Consider the following 15,820-nt stretch of genomic DNA (forward strand, 5'->3'; position numbering starts at 1 on the left):
CACATGAACTCCTCCACATTTTCTCACCTTGCTTTGTGAACGCTCTCACCACCAGGCCTGCTCATTACATGGTCCCTGCTCAGGGATCCCCTACGTTAGGGTTTGGTATTTGTGTTGTATTTCTTTTGAATCCGTTTGATCAAATTCCGTTCTCATAGATAATGGGTTAAAAAACAACAACATCTGTACAATAAAATATCATAAAACATGGTTTCAATGATCATGGGTTAATTGAACAGGTTTAATAGACATGTATTTCTAAGATGGAAGGTTACATAGAGCAGCGTTTCCCAAAACATTAACGCCATCATCCCGGAAACCCTAGATCCACTCCAATTCGCATACCGCCCCAACAGATCCACAGACGACGCAATCTCAATCGCACTCGACACTGCCCTTTCCCACCTCGACAAAAGGAACACCTATGTGCAAATGCTGTTCATTGACTACAGCTCAGCGTTCAATACCATAGCACCGCCCACAAAACTCATCACTAAGCTATGGAGCCTGGGACTAAACATCTCCCTCTGCAACTAGATCCTGGACTTCCTGGCGGGCCGCCCCAGGTGGTAAGGGTAGGCAACAACACATCTGGCCACCCAGGGGTGCGTGCTTAATCCCCTCCTGTACTCCCTGTTCACCCACGACTGCGTGGCCACGCACGACTCCAACACCGTCTTTAGGTTTTCTGACGACACAAAGGTGGTGTGCCTGATCACCAACAATGATGAGACAGCCTATTGGGAGGTCAGATGTGTTGCCATGACAACAACCTCTCCCGCAACGTCAGCAAGACAAAGGAGATGATCATGGACTACACGAAAAGGAGGGCCGAACACAACCCCATTCGCATCGACGGAGCTGTAGTAGAGCAGGTCGAGACTTTCAAGTTACTTTATGTCCATATCACCAATAAACTATCATGGTCCAAACACACCAAGGAAGTCCTGACGGGGGCACGACAATGCCTTTCCCCCCTCAGGAGACTGAAAAGATTTGGCATGGGTCCTCAGATCCTCAAAAAGTTATACAGCTGCACCAGAGAGCATCCTGATCGGTTGCATCACCGCCTGGTATGGCAACTGCTCGGCATCCGACTGTAAGGCGCTACAGAGGGTAGTGCGAACGGCCCAGTACATCACTGGGGCCAAGCTTCCTGACATCAAATCAAATGACACAGATTTAGCAGATGTTATTGCATGTGTAAGTGAAATGCTTGTGCTCCTAGCTCCAACAGTGCAGTAGTATCTAACAATTCACAACAATACACACAAATCTAAAAGTAAAATAATGGAATAGAAAGAAACATATAAATATTAGGGTGAGCATTGTCAGAGTGGCATTTGCTAAAATACAGTAGAATATAATACAGTAGATACATATGAGATGAGTAAAGCAGTATGTAAACATTATTCAAGTGACTAGTGTTCCAGGACCTATAAACCAGGCGGTGACTCCAGTCACCCAAGTCATAGACTGTTCTCTCTGCTACTGCATGGCAAGCTGTACTGGAGTGCCAAGACTAGGTCCAAAAGGCTCCTTAACAGTTTCTAAGACTGCTGAACAATTAACAAAATGGCCACCCGGACTACTTGCATGTTTTTAAACTGCTGCTACTCGCTGTTTATTATCTATGCATAGTCACTTTACCCCTACCCACGTACACATTACCTCGACTAATCTGTACCCCCGCACATTGACTCGGTACCAGTACCCCCTGTACTTAGCCTCATTATTGCTACTTTGTGTTACATTTTATTTTTTTACTTTATCTAGTAAATATTTTCTTAACCAACAATGCAGTTTTAAGAATATAGAGTTAAGGGCTTGTAAGTCAGCATTTCACGGGGCATATGACAAATAACATTTGATTTGATCTCAGTGAACTAATCCATTGCGGAGGCAGCAGGGATGGCACAGTCCAAGAAGAAGGGGAGTGTGTGGCTAAGATGTACAATGCACTTCTCTCTCCAGAATGCGCTTTCTCCTGCCAATTTGTGCACATTCATTGTTTCATAAAGTCATTGTGTGAATTGTTTCATTGTTAGTGTCTATCAATTCCCCCATTACATTACCTATCACCAGCAGTCAACGCCTATCATTTCTAATCTACAATGTTTGTTTGGTTCCGGAAATTTCTGTTAATACATTCAATATACTATTATTCCAGTCTTTTACCGTTCTCATTGTCAGAGTGGGCACGTTGTTTGCAGAGCGCACAAACTATTCTATACTTTTGGATTATTTTAATTCCATTTATGAGTTTTGTGAATTTAGTCATTCTGTTTTTTTGGAGCGCTCCTGTCAATGTTGAGTAACGACGTACACCTGTTTACGCATAGAAGTAGGCCTATAGGCTACCTGGCCTGCGCAAAAAAATGTAGGCATATAAATGTGCCCATTTGGGGATCTGATAGAATTTCTGATTGGCTTAAAGCACCACCACTAATGAGCTGTGGAGCTTCTCAAAGTAATGATTTCTTCACATCAAACAGCAAGAAAACTTAAGTATTTTTGTTTTTTTTACATGCATTGAGAATGACAATAGTTCCTCAATGTATTTGAAAAATCTTTCCAGTTCTCTCCCTTTCGATAACCACTCTGCGTGAAAGGGAAAAATGTCATGCTCTGATCCAGTGGAAATTACAGAAAATACCTTATGACCTCTTATCCCTTGCACAAATAGCCTACAGCTGTCCCAAGCTCACTGGTGCAGGAAACTCTGAGGGCCCAGAATATTTTCTACAATGTTGCAAGTTTGCTAGCAAGAGCTTCAGGCTGGACAAAAGTTGATACAATGTTTCAAGTTCCTTGCTGACAGGTCATGCTTTGCCAATGTGATTTATAGGATATTTATTTTTAAATCGGGATATTTTCTACCTGTAGGCTGCAATGTTTTTATTTGTTGGCTTTATGTAGGCTATTTTTACATAGTTGGCAATGGAAGTTACTTTTTAGGTTTGTATAATTTTGATTTAGATTTGGATCCGATTTTGATTAACCACATAACAATGATTTTGAGATAAGAGGTTATAATAAATTAAATGAAACTGTTCCATGAAATTGTCAAAAATTATTATGGTTTTCAAATGCACAACTTTTACCTCACTACAATCCTAAAGAAAATAATGTACTTTTTACTCCATACATTTTCTCTGACACTCAAAAGTACTCATTAGATTTTGAATGCTTAGCAGGACTAGAAAATGGACCCATTGACGCACTTACCAAGAGAACATCCCTGGTCATCCCTACATCCTCTGATCTGCCAGACTCACTAAACACAAATGCTTCGTTTGTAAATGATGTCTGAGTATTTGAGTGTGCTCCTGGCTATCCGTAAATGTAAAAAATCATAATAATAATGCCATCTGGTTTGCTTAATATAAGGAATTTGAAATTATTTATACTTTTGATACTTAAGTATATTTGAGCAATTACATATACTTTGATACTTTTTTGTCAGGGACAGCCCTAGTCCCAACCGTTTGGGCTAAAAACAAATGTTGAAAACTGAGATTCTCACAAACATGGTGGTGCTCTCCGTTTTGCTCTACGACCCCCACAAGTGCCACGGGACTAGTCTGAAGCTAACCGGTACCGCAAACAAAAAAAATGAATGGAAGTATGGAGGTAGTTTTGTGCCTTTATTGATATGTGTAAGAAAATGAACATTTCCTGAACTTCATTATATCTCCTAGATATAGGACAGACACTTTTATGCCAATCATAAACGTGATGTTCAATGCGTTTCTATGGGTTATAGTAGTAAAGGCCAAATTCATTCATATATATTTTTTTGATACCTAAAGGGATCCTAAAATTCTAAATCAAATAGCTAAATGATCCATGGTATGACCATCTTAAAACAATTCCATATGTCAGACAAAGGCTGTACACTGCCAGCACTGAATCTGCAATGATACTTGCACACAGTAAGTGCATGTGATATTTAAGCTGCCCTATGCAAAAATCGCTCTGCCATTTTCTGTTTGCTAGGATTCTAGTAGCTCACCTAAACTGAAATGTCACAAAACAAGCACGTAAAGTGTAGAGAATCATTGTACAAGCTAAACTGCTGTGAAATAGATTTTCCAAAAATATTGTATTTTCAGCAGTTTGAAGCTGGCATACAAAACTGAAAGTTAAAGATGCAAAAATGAAACTTATGAATGGGAAGCATAGAAATAGCTCACATAGAACCGATCTATCGCTTCGTAGACTTGCTTTCAATGAGAACAACAGATCTATAACTCACATTTTATGTTGCAGCTTTAATAGGCGTCCTGTTAACGGGACAGTTGTAAATCATGCAGCGCAGATTTTAGAGAAACAACAAATGTCGGTACATATACAGTTGTCAGAAGTTTACATACACTTAGGTTGGAGTCATTAAAACTCTTTTTTCAACCACTCCACAAATTTCTTGTTAACAAACTATAGTTTTGGCAAGTCGGTTAAGGACATCTAATGTGTGCATGACACAAGTAATTTTACAGACAGATTATTTCACTTATAATTCAATGTATCACAATTCCAGTGGTTCAGAAGTTTACATACACTAAGTTGACTGTGCCTTTAAACAGCTTGGAAAATTCCCAAAAATTGTCATGGCTTTAGAAGCTTCTGATAGGCTAATTGACATCATTTGAGTCAATTGGAGGTGTACCTGTGTATGTATTTCAAGGCCTACCTTCAAACTCATTGGATCTTTGCTTGACATCATGGGAAAATCAAAAGAAATCAGCCAAGACCTCAGAAAAAAAATTGTAGACCTCCACAAGTCTTGTTCATCCTTGAGAGCAATTTAGAAATGCCTGAAGGTACCACGCTCATCTGTACAAATAATAGTACGCAAGTATAAACACCATGGGACCATGCAGCCGTCATACCGCTCAGGAAGGAGGGAAAAGGGGGATGCTTGCAAGCTGAAGAACACCATCCAAACCATGAAGCACAGGGTGGCAGCATCATGTTGTGGGGGTGCTTTGCTGCAGGAGGGACTAGTGCACTTCACAAAATAGTTGGCATCATGAGGAATGAAAATTGTGTGGATATATTGAAGCAACATCTCAAGACATCAGTCAGGAAGTTAATGCTTTTTGTGGGCAGAATTGAAAGTGTGTGCGAGCAAGGAGGCCTACAAACCTGATTCAGTTACACCAGCTCTGTCAGGAGGAATGGGCCAACATTCACCCAACTTATTGTGGTAAGGTTGTGGAAGGCTAACCGAAATGTTTGACCCAAGTTAAGCAATTTAGAGGCAATGCTAACAAATACTAATTGAGTGTATGTAAACTTCTGACCCACTGGGAATGCGATAAAATAAATAAAACCTGAAATAAATAATTAAAATGTTTAAAAGTTTAAATGTATTTGGCTAAGGTGTATGTAAACTTCCGACTTCAACTCTAAGTGTCTTATATAGGCTGAAAATGTAAATTCTTGTTAATATAACTGCACTGTCCAATTTACAGTAGCTATTACTGCGAAAAAATGCCATGCTATTGTTTGAGGAGAGCTCCTACCAACAAAACACTTTTCACTGCGATAGGTTTGATAAATTCACCTCTGAAGGTGAATGTGTACTTACATTCTGAAATCTTGCTCTGATTTATCATCCAAAGGGTCCCAGAGATAACATGAAGTGTCGTTTTGTTAGATAAAATCCTTTTTAATATCCTAAAAAAGGTCCATATAGCATGCACGATCGATGTTGAATTTCCACTTGTTCAATTTGCAAAGAAAGGAATCTGTGAATCTAACCCTAAACGTTGTTTCAACCAGTCAAATCACGTTTGTATTTATTCCTCAGAGAACGTAACCAGACTTCATTATATCATTAGAGGTGTAGTATATCCTATAGGACACCAAATTTGTTCAGAGAGCGACGCCTTCATGGCACGCCGATGACACGGGCCGGGCTTCACTTGATCGACTGTAATTTTATCTAACAAGCACCAACCCCGGGTCAAACAAAGCTAGCTAGATAGGCAATAAGCTGGGCTTTACGGGAGTGTCTGTCGCAAAATGTAGCTGCTAACCATGTAAAGATTGTGTTTGGAAGCATTATTTCACGTTAATGAACCAACTTTTTTTTCTTGATTACATGGAATTGATTTAATTGCTTGTAACCCAATTGAAGAATTTTGGATAGGTCATTTGAAAGCGAAAATTATACATGAAAGAAGATGAAAATGTTATTTACTAGGTTTAACCAAAAAGGAAAAGTTGAAAGAAATAGGTTGCAACTTGAAATATTGCTTTGTTAATAATCAAATATAACAGTTAGCATTGAATCATATTAGGTTTCAATTGAAAAAAAAAAAAAAACGTATTTACTTGTAACCAGTTTAAGTATTTTTTTTTAGGTTGATCCAAAGTCATCTTTTACAGTGTACCTGGAACCAAAATGGTTTCTACCTGGAACCAAAAAGGGTTCTCCTGTGGGGACAGCCCAATAACCCTTTGGAACCCTTTTTCTCAGAGTGTGGCCAGTATCTACTACAGCATGGCTACTCTAGTGTGGCCTGGCACTTGCAACACCAGGATAGGATAGTAGATTTGATTCCAGCTGGGGCCAGCTATGTGAAAATGTATGCATGCACTAGTGTAAGTCGCTTTGCATGGCATATGACTGACTGGTGCTTATGAACTAACCACACAAGTCTTATTAAAAGCTGAATACTGGGTGTTAGAATCCTGTCTGGCACTCCAGCTTTATGTGGCAGGAAGTTATTTTGTTTCTCCGGAGTGTACTGAAATAGCCCAGAGTGTTAATCAATAGTGCTAGCAAGCCCATTATTGCATTTAATCAGGCCTGGGATTGCTGAGATGAATTCCTCCGTCCGGCCACCACACCGGGATGACAGTGTCCTGAATACTCATTATTGCGTTAGTGTACTCATTATACACCTTGACACTGCCGTACTGGACTGACCTTGTAAAGGACGTCCTCTATCAGCTCTCTCTAATTTACACTTAATTCCAGTACACAGTCCCCCATAGGAAAGATAGGAAGAATGATACTGACATACCTGAGAAATTGCTCTGTGTGCATCCCAAATGGCAACCTCTTCCCTATTTAATGCACTACTTTCGACAAGGCTCTAGTCAAACGTAGTGCACTACATAAGGAATAGTGTGCCATTTGGGACACACACCATCACAATTCTGTGTGTTAATCTAGATAGTACATCCCAAATATTCCCAAAGGTAGGCTACCATAAAGAAGGCAGATATTTCTTAACACAGTATTAAGTGATACTTTCCCATTCGAGGCATAGATGTGTTCGTGGATTTATTGTATTTGGTTCTATCATTATCATTGTTCTAAGAGCTCCTGACAACTTTCCTGAAAGTATGTAAATTCCTTCGAGAACACATCTGTTTTGAGCCTGGTGTGCTTTAGGAGGGCCAGACTGCCATCTGGGTTGTACTGATTTGGCGCAAAACGGAAGAAACCGGACTGAAACAGGGATGAACGAATCAAATCAAATCAAATGTGTTACATGCGCCAAATACAACAGGTGTAGATCTTACCGTGAAACGCTTAGTTACAATCCCTTAACCAACAATGCAGTTATGAAAAATAAGAGTTAAATAAATATTTTACAAAATGAAAAATGTAAAGTAACAATAAAATAATAACAATAACAAGGCTATATACAGGGGGTTCCGGTACCGAGTCAATGTGCAGGGGTACAGGTTAGTCAAGGTAATTGAGGTAATATACATGTAGGTAGGAGTAAAGTGACTATGTATAGCTAAATAACAGTGAGTATCAGCAGCGTTAAAAAGGGGGGCAGAGTCAATGCAAATAGTCTGGGTAGCCATTTGATTAGCTGTTCAGCAGTCTTATGGCTTGGGGTAGAAGCTGTTTAGAAGCCTCTTGGACCTAGAGTTGGCACTCTGGTACCGCTTGCTATGCGGTAGCAGAGAGAACAGTCTATGACTAGGGTGGCTGGAGTCTTTGACAATTTTTAGGGCCTTCCTCTGACACTACCTGGTATAGAGGTCCTGGATGGCAGGAAGCTTGGCCCCCGTGATGTACTGGGCTGTACGCACTACCCTCTGTAGCGCCTTGCGGTCAGAGGCCGATCAGTTGCCATACCAGGCAGTGATGCAATCAGTCAAGATACTCTCAATGATGCAGCTGTAGAACTTTTTGAGGATCTGAGGGCCCATGCCAAATCTTTTCAATCTCCTGAGGAGGGAATAGGCGTTGTCGTGCCCTCTTCACGACTGTCTCGGTGTGTTTGGACCATGATAGTGTGTTGGTGATGTGGACACTAAGGAACTTGAAGCTACCTGAACTTATCCAATAACAAACTCGTTTTGGTTTTCCGTTACAAAGCATTTTGTTATTGTTTGCCCTAATAAATACAACCCAGTTCGTCTCCACCTTTAGTGTCTCTGTCTACTCCTAAAGAGAAGAACTTAGCCTTAACCTAAAGTGTGTTCTGGATGCTTACTGGGAACACTCAGAACAGAGCACCCTCTCTCCATTAAGCAGCCAGCCGAATATCTCCTAAGATAGATCTCCCCTCCTGGAAACACGCGCACAAACTTGCCTGGAAACACGTACAGCGCAGCACAGCCACTTTGCTCTCTCTACCCATCTCAATAACCACTCAATGTCAATATAGTCTTCAGAGCATCTGGTTTGTTTTATGGCAGTGGCTCCGCTTCATCTGCCATCACACCATCCGTGGCAGTGTACAAAAGCTCTGAATACAGCCTGCTTTAGGATGTTTTACTGCAATGCAATACTAATGTATTACACCTCAAAAGGCTGAACTTTGGGTTTAGTGCAAACTCAGAATCCCATTTGCCCATGTATGACTCACGGCAATAGAAAAGTATATTAAGCAGGGCTTCCATTGGGTCCATTTCCAAATAAACATTGGATTATACTGCGTCATAATTCATGTGAGGTATTGAAAAAACGAATGCTACAACAGCTGTATCTTGGTTTGGTACAGCTGAGAGAAGTTTATCATAATATTCCTTGTTAGTTGGAATCAATAGCCATTTGTTTCACTGGGGAACAGATGCGAGCTGAAAATGTGAACATGATGTTAGATCAATTACACTCCAATTAAACGCAGCAGCTGTCGGGATTATGAATCTATGAAAACAGACTTTACAAATCACAGACCAACTGCTCAGTGATCATAATTTCACCATAGAGCACAAGATAGTTTGCTTGCGTTTCATTGGCTCTTAACCACCCGTGCTATATTGTTTGTTTTTTCCGCATTGTTTGTAACTTATTTTGTACATAATGTTGAATTTACCGTCTCTTATGGCCGAAAAGAGCTTCTGGACAGTGATTACTCACCTCGAAATGGACAAATATTATTATCATTTCTTTTTATGAGTCGGACAGGAAGGATATACTCCGAACACCCGAACAGGCCCTCCTCCTCGTCATTCGTAGGAGAAAGAAACAGTTTTTGCGGACTGAGATCGGGGTGCCTTGTGAGGATCAGGTCGACGAGTGGCTAATCTTCCTTTGCCATCTGTACTGTTAGCTAACGTTCATCGCTGGAAAATAAATGGGACGAACTAAAAGCACGCATATCCTACCAACGGGACATCCAAACTTGTAATATCTTATGTTTCAACGAGTTGTGGCTGGACAATGACATTAATAACATACAGCTGGCAGGTTATATACTCTATCGGCAAGATAGAACAGCAGGCTGTGGTAAGACACAGGGTGGCCTATGTTAATTTGTAAACAACAGCTGGTGCACGATATCTAAGGAAGTCTCAAGTTTTTGCTCGCCTGAGGTAGTGTATCTCATGATAAGCTGTAGACCCCACTATCTACCTCGAGAGTTCATCTGTATTTTTCGTAGCGGTCTACATACCACCACAGACCGATGCTGGCACTAAGACCGCACTCAATGAACTGTATACCGCCAAAAGCAAACAGAAAAACGCTCATCCAGAGGCAGAGCTCATAGTGGCTGGGGACTTAGATGCAGGGATACTTAAATCAGTTTTACCTCATTTCTATCAGCATGTTAAATGTGCAAATAGAGGGGGGGAATAAAATGTTAATAAAAAACTCTAGAACACATTTACGCCAAGCAAAAATTATAGCAGGAAGCACCAGTGACTGTCTATAAAAAAAGTGGTCAGAATGAAGCAGATGCTAAACCACAGGACTGTTTTGCTAGCACAGACTGGAATATGTTCTGGGATTCTTCCGATAGCATTGAGGAGTGCATCACATCAGTCACTGGCTTCATCAATAAGTGCATCGGTGACGTCATCCCTAGTGACTGTATGTACATACCCCAAACAGAAGCCATGGACCCCAACCCCTCTTTTATGCTGCTGCTACTCTCTGTTTATCATATATGCATAGTCACTTTAACTATACATTCATGTACAAACTACCATGGACCATGGACCACCATGGACCACAGCTATTTACCCCCAAGCCATAAGACTCCTGAACATCTACTCAAATGGCTACCCAGACTATTTGCATCGCCCTCCATCTCTATTCTACACTGCTACTCAGTTATCTATGCATAGTCACTTTAATAACTCTACCTACATGTACATATTACCTCAATTACCTCGACACAATGACTCTGTACCGGTACCCCCTGTATTTAGCCTCGCTATTGTTATTTTACTGCTGCTCTTAATTATTTGTTACTTTTATCTCTTACCTTTTTAAGGTATTTTCTTAAAACTGCAATGTTGGTTATGGGCTTGTAAGTAAGATTTTTACTGCAAGGTCTACACCTGTTGTATTTGATTTGATTTATACAGGCCACCTGAAAATAAACACTATCCACTGGGATGATTTATACACACTGCCATTGAACATCTCAACTCACTGAATAGATCTGTGGGATGCCAGATGCCCATTGCTAGTGGGGAGAGAGCGAAGCCAATGAATCAAAGCAAAAGTTGACAGGATGTATTAGGAGATAAGGTTGACAACAGCAGAGCACATTGAGTAGAGGAAACCGCAGGCTTTGAAGACACACGTAGCTACCCACTGGGCTCAGACGTCAGTTCAACGTCTGGTTTTGATTTACATTTGGTAGAGTCGTCAACTAATGTGAACTCAATGTGAAATAAACAAACAAAAAAATGGCACCACATCATTGGATTTAGGTTCAAAGTTGGGGAAGAGTCGTTCAAAATTCTGACGCAGTTGACGAATCAACACATCCGTCATTGCTGCTGTGAACTGCATCACAAGAGACGTGCCAAACGGGAGATGTATAAAAAACATTATATACAGTTGAAGTCGGAAGTTTAAATACACCTTAGCCAAATACATTTAAACTCAGTTTTTCACAATTCCGGACATTCAATCATAGTAAAAATCCCCTGTCTTCGGTCAGTTAGGATCACTACTTTATTTTAAGAATGTGAAGTGTCAGAATAATAGTAGAGAATTATTTCATTTCAGCTTTTACTTCTTTCATCACATTTCCAGTAGGTCAGAAGTTTACATACACTCAATTAGTATTTGGTAGAATTGCCTTTAAATTTCTTAACTTGGGTTAAACGTTTCAGGTAACCTTCCACCAACTTCCCACAACAAGTTGGGTGAATTTTGGCCCATTCCTCCTGACAGAGCTGGTGTAACTGAGTCATGTTTGTAGGCCTCCTTGCTAGCACACGCTTTTTCAGTTCTGCCCACAAATCTTCCATAGGATTGAGCTCAGGGTTTTGTGATGGCCACTCCAATACCTTGACTTTGTTGTCCTTACGCCATTTTGCCACAACTTTGGAAGTATGCTTGGGGTCATTGTCCATTTGGAAGACCCATTTGTGACCAAGCTTTAACTTCCTGACTGATATCTTGAGATGTTGCTTCAATGTATCCACATAATTTGTGTTCCTCATGATGCCATCTATTTTGTGAAGTGCACCAGTCCCTCCTGCAGCAAAGCACGACCACAACATGATGCTGCCACCTCCGTGCTTCACGGTAGGGATGGTGTTCTTCGGCTTGCAAGCCTCCCCATTTTTCCTTCAAACATAACGATGGTCAATATGACCAAACAGTTCTATTTTTGTTTCATCAGACCAGAGGACATTTCTCAATAAAGTACAATCTTTATCCCCATCGGCAGTTGCAAACCGTAGTCTGGCTTTTTTTATGGCGTTTAGGAGCATTGGCTTCTTCCCTGCTGAGCGGCCTTTCAGGTTGTCGATATTGGACTCGTTTTACTGTGGATATACAGTGGGGCAAAAAAGTATTTAGTCAGCCACCAATTGTGCAAGTTCTCCCACTTAAAAATAAGTATTTGGTCACCTACAAACAAGCAAGATTTCTGGCTCTCACAGACCTGTAACTTCTTTAAGAGGCTCCTCTGTCCTCCACTCGTTACCTGTATTAATGGCACCTGTTTGAACTTGTTATCAGTATAAAAGACACCTGTCCACAACCTCAAACAGTCACACTCCAAACTCCACTATGGCCAAGACCAAAGAGCTGTCAAAGGACACCAGAAACAAAATTGTAGACCTGCACCAGGCTGGGAAGACTGAATCTGCAATAGGTAAGCAGCTTGGTTTGAAGAAATCAACTGTGGGACGAATTATTAGGAAATGGAAGAAAAAAAACACACTGCCTTGATGTAATTACTTTCTAGTCATGCTTGTGTGAGATGCAAAGTGCCTGTTTCCCTAAACTAAACCATTTCCTCTTTCCAGGTAGTCTGATGAGATACATACTTAATGGTTCTTCTATGTCCCAAATGGCACCCTATTCCCTATGTTGTACACTACCTTGACCAGGGCCCAGTGCGGGCATAGGGCAGTAGGCTGGATTCAAACCTTTGACACGACCTCTCTCCACTGTAATCCTCTTTAATAAAGTAAAAAAATACCGTAAAATATTTATTCAATAAAAAAAGAAAAAGGGAATGCACTATGCAGGGAATAGGGTGCCATTTGGGACACAAACTATATATCCCCATTGCCAGAAATCAAATGACAACACCCTCAGCTTTGTCATCAAACAGCCTCTATACTCTGATCCTGAATCTGTGGTTATTAATTCCACTCCAAGCCTTTGTTTAGCTCTTCAAGTAACTGATATTTATAGCTGCTCAGATATCACCTCTCTACCACCATCTCCTTTTTTTCAGAGCTCCCATGTGCTATTTGGTGTCATTACACACATACAGATGACACAGTACACCCACTCAGATCCGCAGTAAGCTACACAACACAAGTCCAACTGGGAATGGTATACGCTCTACGAAACCAAATCAGTGCGCTTCCCGGCAACAGTGCAAGGCACACTGGGACTCATTAAAAACAATAACTGTCTCAAACACTCAGGCAGTCCACAGACACTGATGATGGAGACCAACCCCAGAAATATGTACAAAATCAAATTTAAAAATCACAAAAAAACAAGCATGAATTTGAACAATGAGAGGGATTCTCCAATGATTGTGTCAGAATTCTCTGTGGGAACACGGCTGACTCATTCAGGATTAACAGAGACAGAGTTCCAAATGGCACCCTTTTCCCATAATGCACTACTTTGTACCGGGGCCAATAGGGCTCTGATCAAAAGTAGTGCACACTAGGGCATACGGTGCCATGTGGGATGCAGACGGTCAACAGTGGCTCCAAAGCAACAAAAAAAAAATTATAATTAAAAAAACATTTTGATCAGTTCTCTTGAATGCTGTACCATTCTTCTCCCTATTAATTTCACAAAATTATTTTCCCAGTTAGAGTTTCACTGAGAGCATTGTGGGAACTTGGTGTTAGACTGGCACAGATGGAGACAAGGTGAAAGACCAACAGTCAGAGGGAATTAGACAGGACAGACATATAGGCCTGCAGTTCTATTGAGAGGCCAACTAAGAAACAGAGTGAAGTAAAATAATAATAATACATTGTCACATTCCAAACGTACATACGGCAACTGACTCCATGATCAGATCCTGGTTCAGAGAGAGAATGAAACTGCAGGTCACCACTCCCACACACTGATTCAGGATCAGTGAGATGACAGCATCCCTTGCTTATCATTCTGACAGGGGCACCAGAAACATTCACCTCTAAGCCACCTGGTAATAACCCTACCTTCTCTGCACTGCAAGGCAACCTCAACAAAAGGGACCATTTATCCACAAAGGCTTCTGAATGTTACACACAGTGTTAAACTGGGGCAAGGCAGGGAAAACCAAATCAAAATATCTGTATAATGGCAGATTTCCCTGCCAAGAACAAAATCAACCAAGAAGGTGTATGTGCTATCCTTTAGAGATTACTACCATGCCAATAAGGAAATATCTATCTGGAGAAAGGAAATGAATTAAAAAAAATGCTTACAATTTACATAGTAGATATCAGGTAGTAAGTGTGTTTTAAGAATAGGGCACCAATAAACTCATGGGCCACACATAGTTCTCATTTTAAAAGGGGCAATCTGGGATTGGTGCATATATTTAAGGATTTCTAAAGTAATTATATACGTGTCTACAAATACTGTATAGCTTAAAAACATGGTTAAAACGAATATTATAATATTATACAGTAGTTGATTGTTTTAATCATTAACGTCAACCTGGGACACTCACTAAGTTTCTGTCCTGAAGTTGAACCCTGTCAATTAGCCTGCCCTGTTATGATCTTCCATTTCCCCTGGTTAGTATTACTGAGAATACCAAACGCTAGCTTTTTTGTCTATTTTACTTTTGTGTTTTTCCATAAACTATACCTTCCGTGGACCATATGCCCGCCCAAAAGCCCATCTTTCGCATCGCAACACCTGGGCAGGTAAGTATATATATTTTTTTACTTTAATACAAAATGGTCACATATTGACCACGACTCTCGACTTACCATATTTGCTGTCAGCGAAGGTAGTTGAAAGAGACTGGCAAAGACACAACACCGCGAAGATGGAACACGGCGAATCCATTAGGCTACTCTTTACTAATCCATTGCACACCTTTGCTAAAACATCATACTGTCAGTTCTCGATAAAAGATGGTCGAAAATCGCTGGATGAGATAACAGCGAATTAAAGTAGGCGATTTGCGGAGCAATGTCTCGGGTCCGCCACTTCACTCCTGCAGTCGCGACAGGATTCAGCACCGCGAACAGCAACCTTCAGAAGGCGCCCCTCCTAAATTCTGACGTCAAACAGGCATGGCGAGGGGCCCGTGCATGGTCTCTGAGCATGCACCTCATGCATGAATCAATGATTTGCCAGTCTAACCACGAACATGGTACAGACACGAAATAAAAAGACAAAAGTGAAATTGAACAGAAGTTGATGCAATAAAAACAACTCTAGTGTAGGCAATACAAGAAGGTAAAACTAAAATATGCAATACCAAAAAATCCAAGTGGGCTAGAGGGAAGTCTTTTTAAGGTCTATCAGAGTCAGTCATTCAGCACACGATCTATATTTATACAGGGGACTCGTACCAGGGTTCAATCACCAGCTGTAAGGGGAATGCAAATGCACGACAAATGGCACACTTCCATCCTCCCTCCCCCCTATAGGCCCTGTTCAAAAGCAGTGCACCAACAGTAATGTGAATGAACGCATTAATAGTGGACTCACCATCTGAATAAACCATCAAGTTAATATCACTTTCTGTAACAGTAGCATGATAATTCTATAATAACATAGTATATCATGGCTACTCAAGTGTATACAGAATACTTGTAAAAACGATAGGTTGGTTGGTTAGCAACAAAACCGATGCACGCGCAAGCATGGGGTAAAACAGTTGCGGTTGGCTTAGATTGTTGACATGTAAGCTATATTTTGTCTACATAAATACATTTGCACAAT

The 15,820-nt window shown here is 40.7% G+C and overlaps 1 protein-coding gene across 4 annotated transcripts in view; it reads right to left on the reverse strand.

The window, feature by feature from the left end:
* ptprn2 (protein tyrosine phosphatase receptor type N2) overlaps positions 1 to 15,129 on the reverse strand; it is a 261,633-nt gene extending 246,504 nt beyond the window's left edge. The window contains exon 1 of one of the 4 annotated variants that reach the window (XR_005036081.1): positions 14,857 to 15,129. Coding sequence is in view for 3 of the 4 variants with exons in the window: in XM_021563054.2 (XP_021418729.2) it covers positions 14,857 to 14,935 (79 nt within the window). In the remaining variant the exon portion in view is untranslated. The remainder of the gene's footprint in view (positions 1 to 14,856) is intronic. The other 3 variants (XM_021563054.2, XM_021563052.2, XM_021563053.2) reach the window with 3 other exon arrangements.
* Between the last annotated feature and the right edge of the window lie 691 nt (positions 15,130 to 15,820).

This window comes from Oncorhynchus mykiss, chromosome 15, assembly GCF_013265735.2.
Source record: "Oncorhynchus mykiss isolate Arlee chromosome 15, USDA_OmykA_1.1, whole genome shotgun sequence".
Lineage (NCBI taxonomy): Eukaryota > Metazoa > Chordata > Actinopteri > Salmoniformes > Salmonidae > Oncorhynchus > Oncorhynchus mykiss.